We start from the raw sequence: 17,813 nt of genomic DNA, 5'->3' as shown, positions 1-17,813 counted from the left end.
ACGAAAACTGACAAAGCTGTGTGTGAGGCTGAGTCAGATGGTAACGCACACCTGCGGCCCCCAGCTGGCCTCCTCATGGTCACACCTGTACTCTGTAGCATTCATTGTTGTGAGCATTACCTTTGTTGGGACCTAAACAGAATGTGGCTCACAGCAGGTGCTCACAGCACATCTTTTTCAGGGTCAATCAAACCTAGCATGTTTCCACCCCCTAGTTGGGGGTGGTAAGGTTTATTTTTACTGTAATTTCACAGAACAGTTCAGATTCCTGCTGTCTGCTCAAGGCTGGAGCTTACTTAACACAAGATAAATGCAGTTACTGCATTTGAGTGACATCACAGCACCAGGTGGGGCTAGGTCATGCTGTGAGGTATGGTGTCAGTGGCTGCAGATGGCAAAGGCTCATTTCTTGTCCAACAGTTGGGGGGCTTTGCTCAGCAGTTACCAATGGAGATGCTGGGTCATCTACAGGAGGGATTGGGGTCCCCACTTGGGAGGCAGAGCACAGGGCCAACCACTAACATTTGCTTCCTCCTGGAAGTGACATCCACTCACATAATTTTGGTTAAGCCAAGTCACAGGTTCACAGCTAACTTTGGCAATGTTTGCCAATTACTAATAATAGTGTAGTCCTGTTCTATGGAACTTTACTTTGCAAGACCTCTTAGAGAAGTTGTGGCTAATTTATAGGAACCATAAAAATAGTTACACAGAAAATTTCACCCTCCCTGCTGGGCTGGGCTGGGCCAGTGGCCTGGGTTCCTGGACTGAGAACTCAAGGAAGGAAGCTCAGCAGCTCTTGGAAACCTACCCTACTTGGTACCCTCTCACCCACCGAGGGCTTGCTGGAAGTGTGAGTGATTTTCTGTGGCTCCTCTGGCAGAGTTCAGCTGAGTCGTCAGGGAAGTCTGGGACCTACTAGCCCAGGATATAATCTAGGGAGGTGACAAATTCTGTGGGAGGTCTAAATGCTGGTTGCAAATGTGGATGAAAGGCTATTATTACACAGGTGTTACTACTGTTAGGCTCAATTCTGGCTACCACCCTTAAAGCCTACAATTCAAGAAAAGCCTCTTTCAGTTCTTTTCGTGAGCTGCGGGGGCAGTTCATTCAGCAAGGCACTAGAGATCTGAGCAACCATTGAAATGATGCAAAGTAACAAATTATAAAGCAGAGGCTGGAAAGAGACAAAACAGTTTTAGTGTTTTATTATGAATAAATTGTTTCAAAGGTTAATATTGCATTTTCAATATAAGGCAACACTGCACAGCTTTATTTCAAAGGATGAAAAAACACTAACTTCTCTGCTAGTTCTCAGACATGGTTGAACTCTTAACAGAAGGTGAGCTTTATTTGTTTAGCCCGTTGTTGGTGGCCTATTATTTCTTTTAAATTCCCCAGTAGAAAATGTTGCTAGTCTGATCTGGCTAGGTTGGACTGCCAGTTCTTTTCTATTTGAATGTGCTTTCTTTATTCTAGATGACTAGGTACAATTTTATTGCATTTGGGAGGGGCCTGCACCCATACATTAAGACCAGTTCATCATTCACTGGCCATTAGAATTAAGACACATCAAAGTTAAAGAAAATCTGCATTGTCATATTTGAAACAGGGGCACTCTTCTATTCATTGATCTCTTCTTCATCATCTTCAAAAGCTTCTTCACCATCATTGGCCGTAGCTTCTTGATATTGCTGGTATTCAGACACCAGATCATTCATGTTGCTCTCTGCTTCTGTGAACTCCATCTCATCCATGCCCTCTCCTGTAAACCAGTGCAAGAAGGCCTTCCGGCGGAACATGGCAGAAAACTGCTCCGAAATGCGCTTGAATAGCTCCTGGATGGCTGTGCTGTTACCAATGAAGGTGGAAGCCATCTTGAGGCCTCGAGGAGGGATGTCGCACACAGCCACCTTAACGTTGTTGGGGATCCACTCCACAAAATAGCTGCTATTCTTGTTCTGAATAGCCAGCATCTGCTCGTCCACCTCCTTCATGGACATGGGGCCCCGGAAGACAGTGGCCACAGTCAGGTAGCGCCCATGTCTTGGATCACAAGCTGCCATCATGTTCTTGGCATCAAACATTTGCTGAGTCAGTTCGGGCACTGTCAGGGCCCGGTACTGCTGACTGCCTCTGGCTGTCAGGGGGGCAAAGCCGGGCATGAAAAAGTGGAGACGGGGGAAAGGGACCATGTTCACAGCAAGCTTTCGGAGGTCAGCATTGAGCTGGCCTGGGAAGCGTAGTGAGGTGGTAACCCCACTCATGGTGGCTGACACCAGGTGGTTGAGGTCTCCATAAGTTGGAGTGGTCAGCTTCAGGGTGCGGAAGCAGATGTCATACAGGGCCTCATTGTCGATGCAGTAGGTCTCATCTGTGTTCTCCACTAGCTGGTGGACTGACAAGGTGGCATTGTAGGGCTCCACCACTGTGTCCGAGACCTTGGGGGAGGGCATGACGCTGAAGGTGTTCATAATCCGGTCGGGATACTCCTCTCTGATTTTGCTGATGAGCAGTGTGCCCATGCCCGACCCTGTTCCTCCTCCCAGGGAGTGGGTGAGCTGGAAGCCCTGCAGGCAGTCACAGTGCTCACACTCTTTCCTCACCACGTCGAGCACCGAATCTACCAGCTCTGCTCCTTCTGTGTAATGACCCTTCGCCCAGTTGTTCCCTGCACCGGTTTGTCCTGTAATAAGCAAAAGAGTATAGAATGCAACTTAAATAGGGTGAGACAGAAAAAAATTGCTCATGGATAGTAATACTTTTAAATGGGGTTAGAAAATGTGTTATGAAACAATTAGATAATACAGTATTGGCCAGTCAGTGGGCAGGGAAACAGGCACCCACCAATCCTGATGGAGAGCACATGAATTAGTATCAGTTAAGACAAGTTAAAGTTCTACCAATTTTTAAGGTGGACATATGCTTTGACCAGGTAATTCCCATTTTTATTTCTTAATAGGTAATTCTCACACATGGTAAAAGCCAAAGGGGACGAAACATATACATTAATCTCTTCCTTCTCCTTTGAGTTTTCTGAATTTTGTACTCTGTACATTTTCTTTTAGAAACAGTAATATTTTTCATGTTAATGAAGTCCCTCATTTATCATCCAGAATTACTGTTGCAAAATTTTCTGAGCACCAACTGTTTATGTGGCACCTGTAATTAGCACAGGAAGTGATTACTGCCCTCAAACTGCTTCCAGCCCAGTGCTGGTAAGGAAGTGAACATACCTGAAAGATTTTTGTATTTTTATCCAAATAGTTCAAGTAACTAGCAAGAGACCTTCTAGTTAAGTCTGTTTTCTGCATACTGGTGCCTTTTCCCCACCTGCTTGTTTGTATCTTACTTTGTGGAAGAAATGTTGCATCTGAAAGGTTGGCTCTTAAATTTAAGATCCTCTCAGCTTGTTTCATTATAAAACTGAAGGTCTATTGGTAGTGAAGGCCTCTTTCCCAAGCTGTATAAATAATAATACAGGCATCATGCATGTGTATGAAAAGCTGCACTTACAAAGACGTGATAAAGAGGATGGGCAGGGACTTACTTAGTTTTTGCTTTCTTATAATGCAGTGCTCTTCAAACAGAGCACTGTAGCACTGAAAATACTACAAAATACTATAAATACTGAAAACACTATAAAACTACATACCCCCCTCATACAGTTTTCAGTTGACATCCACTTTGTCTTAATAAATTCAAGAAATTTTAAATGACACAATTTTAACATCTAGGGTACTATAACTACTCTCTTTAAAAACAACTTACATCATTCTGTTACATGTATCCAATAGAGTATATAAAAATCAGAAATAAATTGTAAGTTGAAATTGATTGTTGTTACATTCCTATGATCACAAGATGTTAATACATTTTAACTTTTTCAATTAGTTTATCTAAAGATGAATATTAAAGATTGCAATAATGAGACAAAATTTGGCATCAAGTTTCTTCACTTTTGACTTTATGTATACGTTGAAAAATATATATTCATATATGTAACAAATATGTAAATGTGAACAAACTGTTTTAACAATGTCATTTAATTATTTGATCTTCAGAGCTACATGCCAAAAAATCAAATAGTTGATCTATAATCATAGAGGCATGAATACATGGAACAGACTGACAGCTGTCAGAGGGGAGCGAAAGAGGGGACTCAATGAAAGATGGTGAAGGGATCAGCCAAGTATAACCCATGGACACACAACAGTGTGGTGATGGCCTGGAGGAAGGGGGAGCAGGGCCTGGGAGGAGGGGGACAAAATGGGGAAAATCTGGGACACGTGCAATAGTGTCAACAATAAAAGTGAAGTTGCTATGGCCTTTCCTATTCTTTATTTATTTTTTTTTAAAGATTTTATTTATTTATCTTTAGAGGGGAAGGGAAGGAGAGAGGGAGAGAAACGTCAATGTATGGTTGCCTCTTGTGCATCCCCTGACGGGAACTGGCCTGCAACCCAGGCATGTGCCCTGACTGAGAATCAAACCTTGATCGTCTGAGTCGCAGACCCACGCTCAATCCACTGAGCTACACCAGCCAGGGCCCTTTTCTATTCTTTAAAAAAGTATTTTTTAATTATATTTTCAGCCAAAAACTCACTCTTGTTGAAAGCAGAATTGGAAATATCTAACTTGGATCAGTCACTCTTTCCTTCTGTTTCTGGGAGATACCTAAAGGCTTTCCCAAGACTTACCAAATTCTAACTCTTTCACTGAAAGGCATTTTGTTTAATCCAATATACTTCGAGTTGGGAAAACAGAAATATTAATACCAGTACAATTTTGCCAATATGATTTTTTAATGAAATGTTTAAAAATATTTTAAAATGTTTAGGTTGCAATTTTTGCTTATTTAAATTATAAATACTACTTGTATAATCTATTTGGCAAAGGCAGTCCTCATCATTAGAACCATCCTCCAATTAGACACAGTTAGAAAAACATGACTTTAGGACTTCCACCAAGATGGAGGCGAAGGTGGAAACACTACGCCTTCTCCCACAACCAAGTTTAAAGACAACAAAGTTTTAGTATTCTCCCACAACCAAGTTTAAAGACAACAAAGTTTTAGTAAACAAAAATGCAGCCAAAACACAGAAAATTGAACTTTACGGAAGTCTGACAACAAACCGTTCAACTGGAGGGGTAAGAGGAGCAGAGCCAGTGGTGGAGCAGGGTCAGGCAGAAAAGATCCTCCAACCCAGGTGCCCAGGCGGCCATGGACGGATCCCAGGTGTGGGGTGGCGATGGGCGGACCCAGTGAGGGCACAGGGCGGTGGGCTGACCGCAGTCACACATTCGTGCACAGATAAACCAGCAAAGGAGCGAGCAGTAAGACAGACCACCCAGGCCCCAGCATCCTGCGGGAAGCAGCAGAGGGGACCACCATTGCTTTCCTTTGACCCCACCCCCACATACAGCATCACAACCCAGTGACTGGGTCACCCCACCCTGGTGAACACCTAGGGCTCCGCTCCTCATACATAACAGGCACGAACAGTCCAAAACATGGCTCAAGAAGAACTCAAAGCCCCAGAGCCGATAACCCTAACCGAAAAAGAAATAGAGAACCTCTCAGATGCACAGTTCAAAACATTGGTGATCGGGATGCTCACAGAATTGGTTGATTTTAGTCAGAAACTAGGGGAACAAATGAAGGCTAAACTAATTGAAATGAAGGGAAATGCACGGGAAACCAATAGTGATAGAAAGGAAACTAGGACTCAAATCAAGGGAGTGGACCAGAAGGAAGAAAAAAATGACCAAGCAGAAAAATATGAAGTAACAAGAATTCAAGAAAATGAGGAGAGGCTTGGGAACTTCCAGGACATCTTTAAATGCTCCAACATCTGAATTATAGGGGTATCAGAAGGGGAAAAGGAACAGCCACGAGTGGAAAACATATTTGAACAAATAATAAAGGAGAACTTCCCCAGTTTGGCAAAGGAAATAGACTTCCAGGAAATCCAGGAAGCTCAGAGAGTGCCAAAGAAGTTGGACCCAAGAAGGAACACACCAAGGCACATCATAATTACATTAGCCAAGACCAAAATGAAGGAAAGAATCCTAGAAGCATCAAGGGATAAGGGAACAGTCACCTACAAAGGAGTACCCATCAGACTGTCAGCGGATTTCTCAAAAGAGACCTTCCAGGCAAGAAGGGGCTGGAAAGAAGTATTCCAAGTCATGAAATCCAAAGACCTACAGCCAAGAATGCTTTATCCAGCAAAACTTTCATTTAGAATGGAAGGACAGATAAAGGACAGATAAAGTGCTTCTCAGATAAGATCAAATTCAAGGAGTTCATCATCACCAAGCCCTTATTATATGAAATGTTAAAAGGACTTATCTAAGAAAAGAAGATAAAAAATATGAACAGTGAAAGGACAGCAAACTCACAGTTATTAACAACCACACCTAAAACAAAAGTAAACTATGAGGACAGCTAGATCAGGAGAGGAACCATAGAAATGAAGATCACATGGAGGGTTAGCAACAGGGGAGTGGGAGGAGAAGAAGAGGGGAGAAGGTACAGAAAATAAGTAGCATAGATAGTAGGTAGAAAATAGGGGAGAAAGGCAAGAATAGTATGGGAAATATAGAATCTAAAGAACTTGAGACACGTGGTCATAAACTAAAGGGGGGAATGGTGGGGGAGGGGTGTGCAGGGTGGAGGGGAATGAAGAGGGGGAATAGAACAACTGTAATGGCATAATCAATAAAATCAATTTAAAAAAGGAAAAAAAAGAAAAACATGACTTTATTTTTAAATTCAAATAAACAGGTTAACATGCAATTCAAGGAATATTAGGAGAAAACCACTAAGAACTATAAATTCTGGAGTATAAGATAAAGTGTGGCCCTGGCTGGTGTAGCTCAGTGGATTGAGCACTGGCCTGTGAAGCAAAAGGTTGCTGGTTTGATTCCCAGTCAGGGCACAAGCCTGGGTTGCAGGCCAGTCCCCAGTAGGGGACAAATGATAGGCAACCACACATTAATGTTTCTCTCCCACTCTTTCTTCTTCCCTTCCTCCTCTCTGAAAATAAATAAATTTTAAAAAAACATAAAATGTGAAAACAGGATACTGTTATTTCTCATTCCTTTAACTGGTGAAAAAGAAATAATATATAGCTAAAATTATAAGTTATTTAGCAAGCAAGGAAGGTTATTAAAAAGGATTCTATTTCTTTAGTAAATGGGCATATCAAACTCTGGTGTTGAAAGCAAGAAGCATGTGTAAAAAAATAAATCCGGGCCCTGGCTGGTGTAGCTCAGAGGATTGAGTGCGAGCCTGTGAACTAGATGATCGTGGTTCAATTCCCAGTCAGGGAACATGCTTGGGTTGCAGGCCAGTTCGCGGCGGGGGACACACCAGAGGCAACCATACATTGATGTTTCTCCCCCTCTTTCCTTCCCTTCCCCTCTAAAGATAAATAAGTAAAATCTTAAAAAAAAAAACTTAAAAAAATAATTAATAAATAAATCTGTAAGCACCCTGATCAGATTTTTCCCTCCATATTGAGTGAAAGACCAGGACACTGCTGAAAGCAAGAATTGGGTAGCCCATCTGATAGCCTCAAGTGGACAGAAGCTAAAGGAGACAGATGCCAAGGCCTGTTTGTCCTTCTGCTCTGGTCCAGGACACTGCTGGCACTGTGCTGTATAGACCTCTCCTCACTTATCCTTCAGGTGTTAACTTGACTTTTAGCCTACACCCAGCTGATGGTGAGAATTCAGTCACTGCCTGATGACCAGCTTCTCTGCTCTGTATGTGAGCAGGTCCATACCTGATGCTGCATACCAGAAGGGGAAACTGAGGTAGGCAGCAGTGACCCCAAGGCTCCTTCTTGAGACCAGCTTTGTGCTACATCACCTAAGATGAGTAGATGGAGGGCTCTTGTGCACTACATCAGGTGGGAGCCTCTCACACTGAGGTTTGCTGATGAGCAGCAATGGGTTCTGCATTGCACTCAAGGTTTTAATCTTGGGCAAATGAGTCATCTTAAATTTCTTTGTATTTTCCACAGCACTTATCAGTGCTAAACACTGTGGTCTTAACAGAAGTCTAAAACAAGAAAAAAGGCCTAATTCTGTGATTCTTCAGTAATTTTTTAATTTTATCGATTATGCTATTATAGCTGTCCTGCTTTTTGCCCCTCCTCCACCCAGCACCCTCCACTTCCTCAGGCAATGCCCCCACCATTGAGTCATGCATTTAAGTTCTATGGCTACTCCGTTTCCTATAATGTACTGTACATCCCCATGCCTATCCTGTACCCATCTATTTGTACTTCTTAATCCCCTCACTTCTTCAGCCATTCCCTCACATCCTCCTCCCAGCTGGCAACCATCAAAACATTGTCTGTACCCATGATTCTGTTGTTTGCTTACTTCATTTTTTTTTAGATTCAATAGTTGATAGACTTGTATTTTTTGACATTTTATTGTCCAGTTTTGATCTTCTTTTCCTTAAATAAGCCCTCTTAATATTTCATATAATAATGGTTTGGTGATGATGAACTCTTTTTTCTTGGAGCTTTCTGGAAGCTCATTATCTGTCCTTCAATTCTAAATGATAACTTTGCTGGGTAGAGCGATCTTGACCATAGTTCCTTGCTTTTCACGACTTTGAGTATTTCTTGCCAATTCCTTCTAGCATGCAGTCTCTTTCCAGAAATCAGCTGACAGTCTCATGGGAACTCCCCTATAGGTAACTAACTGCTTTTCTCTTGCTGTTTTTAAGATTCTCATTATCTTTAACCTTTGGCATTTTAATTAGGATATGTATTGGAGTAGACCTTTTTGCATCCATCATAATTGGGACTCTCTGTGATTCCTGGACTTGCATGTCTATTGCCTTCAGCAAATTAGGTAAATTTTCTTTCATTATTTTTTCAAATATATTTCCTTCTGGCAGCTTGTCCTTCTGGCACCTCTATGTTGGATTGCTTAAAGTTGGATTGCACAGACTGCTTCCTTGTTTTTTTGGATTCTCTTTTCTTCTTGTTCTGATTGGTTGTTTTTTGCTTCCTTATGTTCCACATCATTGATCTGATTCTCAGCTTCATCCACTCTACTGTTGTTTTCCTGTAAATTGTTTTAATTAGTGTATCCTTCATTTCAGACTGTATCTTTTTCATGATGTCGAGGTCCTCACTATGTTTCCTGAGCATCCATAACAGTTTTTTGACTCTGCATCTGATAGATTGCGTTTGTTTACCTCTTTTCCTGGAGTTTTGATCTGTTCTTTCATTTGGGCCATGTTTGTCTCTTTTGGCAGCCTCCTTGTGTCTCTTTGTATCAGAGCTGCTATGACTCGTCTTGGTAGCATGGCCTAATGTAGTAGGTACGCCCTTCATGTGGGCTGAATAAACCCTCTCCTTGTAGTTGAGCCTTGGTTGCCGTTGGCAAGTCAATGGGAAGGATTTACCTGGGCAAGTCAACTGCAAGAACTGGATGTGACCACGGACCACCAACCTCTACCCTGCACGGAGGATCCACTGTGCGGGGGGAAGGGTGATGGCGCTCTGATGTGGTCTGTAGCTATCCACTAGGCACACAGGCTCTGGGGTTTGCTAGGTGGTGCAGGTCAAGGTCAGTCCTCACCTGTGTTCTTCCTGGGCCACCCTGCCTGAGCTATAAGCAATCTGAGACAGCTGCTACTTGTGCTGGGCTTGGAGATTCCCAGGTAAAGCCAAGTCGTGAATCTCGGCTGGTGGCTGCTAGTGCTGGGCCTGGAACTCACTGTGGCCAGCTGTTGCTTGTTTCAGAGGATTTAGGAAGTTGTGGAGCATAAGCCAAGACCAGCTGTTCATATGGAGAAGCAGCTTGGGTGGGCCCTAAATTTGGGTGGGGCGGAGTCTCTGGGGATCTCCAAGGCAAGTGTTTGTTAGCCAGGTTGATGGAGTCTCAGATATGCACCAGCTTGCCAGCTCTGTGATGGGAGGGTTTAGAAAAGGGACAATGGCCTCTGCTTGCCCTGATGCCAGATACTTCAGTTTCTCCCTGTGTAACAGTGGTGCCTTTCAAGCTGCTACCCTGGTGCTGGAGCTCAGAGAGAGTGAGTCTGATGTGTGGATTTTTTAAGAGGAACTGCTTGGGGCTCCAGCAGTTTCTTCCACCAACTCAATTCCTGCTGGTTTTTGCAGCCAGAAATTGTAAGGACTTATCTTCCTGGCATAGGAACTCTGGGCTGGGATGCCTGGTGTGGGGCTGGGACTCCTCACTCCCAAGATATCCCTTCTGAATTTTTATCCACCACACATGGGTGAGGGACCAGAGCATTCTGCTTCTGCACCCCCCCTACCAGTCTGGATGGATGCAGTTTCTTTAATTCTGTAGTTTTCAGACTTCCATTCAGCTCAATTTCTGATGCTTCTGAGTAGTGGTTGTTCTATATTTTAGTTATGATTTTGATGTGGTGTGTACAGAGGTGGGCCATGTCTGTTTACACCACCATGTTGACTAGAAGTCCTTGATTCTTCAGTAATTTTAAAATGTATTGACTTAGCCCCACCTTATAAGTGAGCTCAGCCTCACTCCTGTGGTCTTTGCCCCGTTTGTATGATCAAAGGAACCAAGGCAATTGGCATGGCAGGACCTATGGCTCAAAGTAAATGAGGCAGATATATCTATTTAATAATAAACTATGAAAACAGTCCCTCTGAGCCTGCATCAGACCCTGTGGGCACGGGCCACTTCAGCCCCCTCAGGTGGCCATTTCCTTGACTAGAAGGTAACTGTTCTCTTACTTTTTCTTCCCACCCAACTGGGTCACACAGTGAAACCTGGCTGACCACCTACTCTTACCAGGGTCAAAAATGGTCACTGTCCTTCCTATGTCCCCACTAACTCCTGCCCATCCCCTCTCCACTAATTCCAGCAGACAGCAGCTCGGCCAGACCACAGCAGAGNGACCCTGTGGGCACGGGCCACTTCAGCCCCCTCAGGTGGCCATTTCCTTGACTAGAAGGTAACTGTTCTCTTACTTTTTCTTCCCACCCAACTGGGTCACACAGTGAAACCTGGCTGACCACCTACTCTTACCAGGGTCAAAAATGGTCACTGTCCTTCCTATGTCCCCACTAACTCCTGCCCATCCCCTCTCCACCAATTCCAGCAGACAGCAGCTCAGCCAGACCACAGCAGAGGCACTGGGACAAATAAACTTGGGGCTAGCCTTATACTCAGGGTTAGCCTTGTACCTGCGGCTCAGCACAGAACTATCACACCTGTGCAAAGCAAAGTCTGAGTGTAGCTGTCACAAAAAAAAAAACAAACCAGAAATTATTTCATTAAAATAGAGTAGAAACTAATTGGAAACAAAAAGGTGGCTATAGGCAGATAGATCAGCACAGTAAATCAAGCTCACTGTAGCTGGTGTACAGAGATTCTGAACTTGACCCTTTTTCTTCCTTCAGCTCATATCATTCACTTGGCTTCCTCAATATTTATAGCATGAGTAGCCATGAAGTTTTCTCTGCTCTTGACAAAAGGAAGAAGCTGGTGGCTTCTGAAAATATTTTGCCACCGTCTCATAGCAACAGATGTTCCCAGTTAAATATTTGGGGGTCATGAGTTGAACATCTTCTGTAATGCAATGTTGTGACATTAATCAGCGGCTCCAGATTGTAGAACTCAAGCCTGCAATCTCTAAGCTCTGGCAGTTGGGCTGCAACAGATCTGCAGGGTTTTCGCAGAGTCCTGGTTTTACAACCAGCTTACCCCAAGGGATGGATTAATAAGTCTGAAGGTTGTGTATGTGCCTTTTGACCTAAATTTTGAAGAAAAAGGTACAAGTGCAGAAAGAGACTTAAAGGAAAGTTTATCTCTGGTATTTCATTTTCTCCTACAAGAACCTTTCCCACTATCTAATAGGCACAACTGCTATGCAGGTAGCAATTTGTGAAGAAAAAGGTTTTTTAAAAAAGTATATCCATGTTCAAATCCCAAATGCAGGTAATTTTCACTTTTAGAATTATGTGTACTTCATGTCTGTTTTTTTGAAGCATTTCAAACTATATCTGAAAATGGAATAATACTGGTTTACTCTAATTTACTGACTCTGAAATTATGATCTAGAAAGCCACTGTGGGGTGAGCCACCTCCTATTTACAGACAACTCTGCCTCTTTGACTCACTGGAGAATGTCACAAAAACAACTGTTTAGCAAAACAATGCATTATGTTCATACATTCTGAATACCCCTCCATTCCACAAAATAAATGTACTGTTTTAACAAAATAAGCATATTCACTTAAGCAATTCAAAATTCTTAATAAAAAGAGCATCATTAAAAAATTACTATCCAATATTTCACATCAGTACAGTGTGTTAAAAATTTTAAATATTCTGAATCAAAAATAGGTATACATGTTCTAGCAAGAAACAAAGATGCAAGAAGTAATCCTGGACACAGTATACATGTCAAATGTCATTTCTAACATTTTTTAAGGTTTACAAGGATAGTAAATTAGATCATTATTTGTTTACTATAGGTCTATCTTAATTTGTTCTTAAACTTTTTGATTCCCATTTACTGACTCCTAGAAAGAAGAGACCAAACCTTTTGTACACTCCCAATATTTGGTTCAAATACATAAAGCCAAAGAAAACTTCCACAATTCCTGGAGCTGCTACTCTGAGAAAGTAGCAATTTACAACTCCAAACTTCAGCAGTTTGTAATAATTCAATTACGTAAAAATCAGTTCAGTTGTGACACTCTTTAAAACCTCAAAAGCCCTGGCTGTGCAGGAGGAATGGCCAAGGGTAAGGCCTGGCTCCTGAGCAGACATCTGGACTCGAAGAAGGAGAAAGTAAGGCAGAGAAGGCGCATGGCCTCTGGTGTCCTGCTCGAGACCTTCTCCAGAGAGTGCATCAACAGATGCCATAGTCTCATCCATGACATTTCTTATGACAGATTTAAGCCATGTAAAAGGACATAAAGAGTAATGTAATGAATATGTACTTACATATCAATGTTACATGAAGACCAATATAACATCTATAATTTAGAACATCTTAAATTTAAACAATGTACAGTAGAATACATGATTTTTTTCTCTCCAAAAGCAGTTGTGTGTGTGTGTGTGTGTTTTGGCTAACCAACCTCCATGGGAACAGGGTTCAGCAAGTTGCATTTTAATATTGTGTCTTCAGATTTCTTTATGTGTGAGCCCTATTGATTTATGCTTGGGGACATTATGGTCTCTAGTTCGGTGAAAGGTAAAGAATATAAATGTTGTGGACCATAAAAACATTGGCAATTTAGGTTTTCTGATTTAAGAAAAGGGACACCAAAGTGCTGATCTACTTGAAATATTAAAGGTAGAAAAACCTTTCAACAAGTTATCAGAAATTTCACCTGTGCCTTTGGTTGTGTGGGTTGTCATGGTGATAGGAAAGCAGATGATACCCAGAGGACACTTTATAAACTCTTTGTGAATGTTCATCTTCCTGAGACACCTTTCTAACAAGTCACTGCTGGATTCGAATACAGTATAATCAATTCATATACCAATAGAATCTTTCAAGATTCTGTATCCTCTTGTATACTTTGAAGTAGTCTTGACTCTAAAAACCATGGCTACAGGGTGATGGAGCCTGGTAACACTTACAGTGCCAATTATTTTATATAATTTTCTTTAGGAGTTTACAGAGGAGAAGGTAATATTATCATTTTTTTCCTTATGTAGAAGAAGGGAGGGGTAGAGTTGTCCAATTGCGATAAACCAAAACTTACATGGTAACAGTCTTTAGAAGGGAAGAAGAACATTTTGAAGTTTAAAAGATGGGCAATATTACATTATAATAATTTATGAAGAAAAAATTTAATGTCTAAAGTTTTTTAAAAAAAATAAAGAACTACCAGTATAAGCATTTCATTTAGAGATACAGAGGTTACTTTCCAATAAAAAATATAAAAATTAACAGGTGCTTTTGATGAGGCTGGGGACTTTTGATTTCCACTCCAAACTTTTCTGTGCCATGTGATGTTTTTAATCTTGCACATAATTTAGAAGAAGGAAAAAAGCAGGAAAGATGGAACCTACCGAAGATGAAGTTGTCAGGCCGGAAGAGCTGCCCAAAAGGCCCAGACCGCACACTGTCCATGGTACCGGGTTCCAAGTCCACCAGGGCGGCCCTGGGTACGTATTTCTGAGCTAGAAGAGAACAAAGCCCACCCACAAAAGGTCACTTTCTGGTTTCTAAAGTAATGGAGTTCCTCAGTGCGAGTCCCACCAGCTCAGATGCCTGGAATGTATGAAGCAGGATTTCATTTAGAATCACAGAATCTTAGCACTGGGAGAACACAATTCCACCCTTGAATTGTTCAGATGAGGAAACCAGCCCAGGAAGGAATGGGCAGAGGGAATTCCAGGAATAAATGAGCAGGGTGAGAAATCAGGCCTTCTGACTTCCTGCCTCCTGTATTTTCCAGTTCACCCTAACACTCCTTTCCTGTTGGTCAATTTTGCCTTTTTAGCTCCATGGAAATAAACTGTATCTGTTGAGGCAAATTGCCATGCTGCTGTGATGATCTTTCTGCTTTTTGGCACCTCCCTCACTCACACTCACACTCACACACACAAAATGAACCCAAGCCATGGTCATTAACACCTCATTCTAGGTACCATTCCATGGGTCATTTCCAAAGAGACACTCTCATTTATGAGTGAGTGCTTACTCCTGTGTAGCATTTTCATTGTTAAGTACACTTTTGTGCCAGTTGGGCAATAAACTGTTCCCAGTGAGAATGAGGTTAATAGAATTGCACACAGGAAGTGCTCTTCAATTCCTGTCCAGCTATGCACACACCCAATTGAAGAAAGGATGTAACTAAGCTGGACCTAAGGGTTAACAGGAAGTGCAATGTATACTGGAATTTTCCTTAGAGCTATCTAGCAATTTCATCTCCTAGGCCTGACTGTGACAGACCTTTTGTCATAGCTGCTCAATGAATAAATCCAGTGATTTCTGTGTTTTGCTCTTGTGTGGACAGGCAGCATGATTCTAAAAACTGAATGTGATTATCTCTCAAAATATGTGTTTGGTGTAGAAGGGTAGCACCTGTTATTTCCTGGGTGTTCTTTCAGTGTCTTAGCTTTTCGTTGTTTTGAAGGGCATGTACCACATCTATCATTAAAAAAAAACTTACAGAAATAATATATACATATAGCTACAATACATATGAAGATATTCAGGACAGGGGGTAATATTATTCCCAAACTAAGCTAAACTACAGCTTGGATTTTCACTAAAGTTCACCAGACAATTAATTACCCAGAATTGTCTAGTTTCAGTTTCCAGAGAATGTGGTGTTTTTGGAGGTCTGCAAGGGGCCAGAGAAGTCATTGTAAGGGAGTACTTTTCATATTTTTAGCCAGGAACCTCCATTAGGAGGTCATCTTAAACTGGAAAGAAAAAGGTCAGATATTACCAAGTTGATTTCACAACACTAATGGCTACTCCCGTTCAAAAGTTCAGACCCGCGCAGAATTGGGCTGTTTGAAATAAACTGACAGCGTATTTCCCCGCCCTAGCGCGAGCGAGGGAGGAGCCCGGCATCCTGCTGTGTCCCAGGTGAAATTTTCCTAGAGCAAAGTATCCTCCCGAGAAGGAGAGCCCAGAGCGCCAACGCGGGTCCAAGCGAAGAAGACCGGGGAAGGCTGGGGTCCAAGGGCGCAATTGCCGTGGTCCGGCGGGGAAGGGCACAGTCCGGGAGTGGGATGGCCGAGGTCCAAAAAGGCGGTGGCCGGGGCCCCAGACGAGGATGGCCGGAGGACTGGAGGGCTCCAGCGGGGAAGGGCGTGGTCGTGGGCGGGAACCCTGGAGGCGAGGGAGGGGGGGGAGGGCGGGGTCCCAGAGTTGGCGGGCAGGGACCCGCCGCTACTCACAGGATGACTCATTGTAGTAGACGTTGATTCTCTCCAGTTGCAACGCGGAGTCACCTACGTAGCCTCCAGCCGGGTCGATACCGTGTTCATCGCTGATCACTTCCCAAAACTTTATGCAGGACAAGCAGGGGTGACACACGGTCAGAACCCGGAGCTCTGGGCGCCTCCTTACACCCCCGCGGCTAAACCCAGGGCTGGCCCGGCCGCGCGGGGCGGGGGGCGCGCGTCTGCGGCTGCCGAATTCCAGGCGCGCCTGAGTCTCCCGCGGCCGCTCCCAGCTAGAGTGGGGTGAGGGCCCGGGGATCCCGGGTTGTGATGCCCCATCCTCGGGGGCGCCGCTCCTCCCTCCTGCCCTTCCCGGGTGCGGCGCGGGGCAGTACTTGGCTCCAGGGATTGAAGGGCACAGCCCGCACCGAGGGTCCAGCCCAGACGCCCCAGGCCTGCAAGCTGCTCACCCGCAGGGAAGCCCAATGTCCGCATTGGGCCCCTCGCCCGACCCACCTTGGTGCCTATTTGGTTCCCACACTGGCCCGCCTGGATGTGCACGATTTCCCTCATGGCGAGCGCGGACTCTGCGCTCCCGGACCTCGCTCTTCTAACCCCGAGGGCTACTGAGGGCCAACCGCACGCTCCTGGGACTCGACCCTCCTCCCGCCCTCAGCCTCCCACCCCCGGCCGCCCTGACCAATGGCTGTGGGCCTCGCCTTCCCCGGCAGCGTCCCTCCGCCCCAGCGGTTCTGGGCCCCTCCCTCCGCCCCTCCCTGCCCTGGCTCTTCGGCCCCAGCCCCCGGCCCCGGGAGTCCCGGCCCGGGCTCCAGTGCCTGACCCCCTTGCAGCCTGAAGCTCCCTATGCCCAGGGTCTTCCTCCCGGGGCCGCCTCGACCCTGCTGGTTCCCAGAAGGGAGGACTAACCGGGAACAGCTGAAGGACCCCTTGTGCAGGCAGCCATGCCGGGAAGTGAGCGGCTCCCTCGAGCGCGAGCCGGGGTGGGAACTTACTCCGGAGGGAGAAGGAAAGGGCGAACGGCTCCCTCCCCTCCCCCACCCCATTTTGCTTCCTCGGTTGCCGATCCGCCGGGGAGGAAACTGGAGACCTCTCGCCCTCAGAGATCGAGAGACTGTGGTGTCAAGAGTTCCCGCCGAGCCGCCGCGGGCGGGTGGGGCCCCACCTAGAGCCACTTTGGATGGGTCTCCGGACCGCGCGGGCCTAGCTGGGTGCACACGCTTCCCGCACCCGCCACGAGGTCAAACCACGAAAACTGAGTTTTTCAGTGACTCTGACCACCCCCTCCCCCCTCACACACTCACTTCACTGCCCTCCTGGAGCCTTTCCGTCTGCAACTACAAGTACGGTTCCATTCTGATGACTCTGAGCGGTTTGCAAAGGGCTTTAGTTAAAGTGAATACGTCGCGGGATCTGAAAGTGAACATCCTCCTGCACTGTGGTCTACGCAGTCTTTTCGTCAGGAGTCAGCGATGGAAAGCGCTTTGGCCCTGGGAGGTCTCGGAGGGCTGGGCTCTAGCAGGCCATTCCCTCACCTTCCCTAGTCCTAGGTGTGGGGACTTCGTTTTGCCGTTGGCAGAGAGGTGTGCATGTGTGGGTGTTGTTTGGATAAGTGCAGTGCTGTGGAGGAGTGAGGACGATAGGACAGTTTAATCCTACGCAGCTTGTCTTTCTTGTCTCTCCTCAGGGGGCCACAGAAAGGTGGGGGGATTCTCTGCAGAATGAACAAAGCTCTCCCTGGGAACTTGGAGACAATTCTGCAATGCAAAGCATGGCGAGATATGTGTGTGTGTGTATATATATATATGTATATGTATATGTATATATGTATGTATATGTATGTATATTTTGTGTGTGTGTGTATATATATAATTATTTTTTATTTTTATTTTTAATGACACAATGTA

At 44.5% G+C, this 17,813-nt stretch overlaps 1 protein-coding gene across 2 annotated transcripts; it reads right to left on the bottom strand.

The window, feature by feature from the left end:
• Positions 1-1,184: 1,184 nt before the first annotated feature.
• On the bottom strand, positions 1,185-16,902 carry TUBB6 (tubulin beta 6 class V). 2 transcript variants are annotated; one of them, XM_037067637.1, is made up of 4 exons: positions 16,816-16,902; positions 15,904-16,012; positions 14,059-14,169; positions 1,185-2,686 (listed from the first exon to the last, which is right to left on the bottom strand). In XM_037067637.1, the coding sequence occupies exons 3-4, from the start codon at positions 14,117-14,119 to the stop codon at positions 1,623-1,625; spliced, it is 1,125 nt and encodes a 374-aa protein (XP_036923532.1). In that variant the 5' UTR covers positions 14,120-14,169; positions 15,904-16,012; positions 16,816-16,902; the 3' UTR covers positions 1,185-1,622. The 2 variants fall into 2 exon arrangements, with proteins under 2 accessions (XP_036923532.1, XP_036923533.1); XM_037067638.1 differs by lacking the exon at positions 16,816-16,902 and adding an exon at positions 16,405-16,550.
• Positions 16,903-17,813: the final 911 nt, after the last annotated feature.

This window comes from Sturnira hondurensis, unplaced genomic scaffold (genome assembly GCF_014824575.4).
Source record: "Sturnira hondurensis isolate 20B ecotype Veracruz unplaced genomic scaffold, ASM1482457v3 Scaffold0017338, whole genome shotgun sequence".
NCBI lineage: Eukaryota > Metazoa > Chordata > Mammalia > Chiroptera > Phyllostomidae > Sturnira > Sturnira hondurensis.
This window is presented reverse-complemented; position numbering and strand designations above follow the sequence as displayed.

Coding starts and splice junctions, on each gene's coding strand:
- TUBB6 (XM_037067638.1), bottom strand. CDS start 16,461: ATGAGGGAAATCGTGCACATCCAGGCGGGCCAGTGTGGGAACCAAATA. Junction 14,170..15,903: donor CTACTACAATGAGTCATCCT/GTGAGTAGCGGC, acceptor GTTCTCTTCTAG/CTCAGAAATACGTACCCAGG. Junction 2,687..14,058: donor GCCTGACAACTTCATCTTCG/GTAGGTTCCATC, acceptor TGCTTATTACAG/GACAAACCGGTGCAGGGAAC.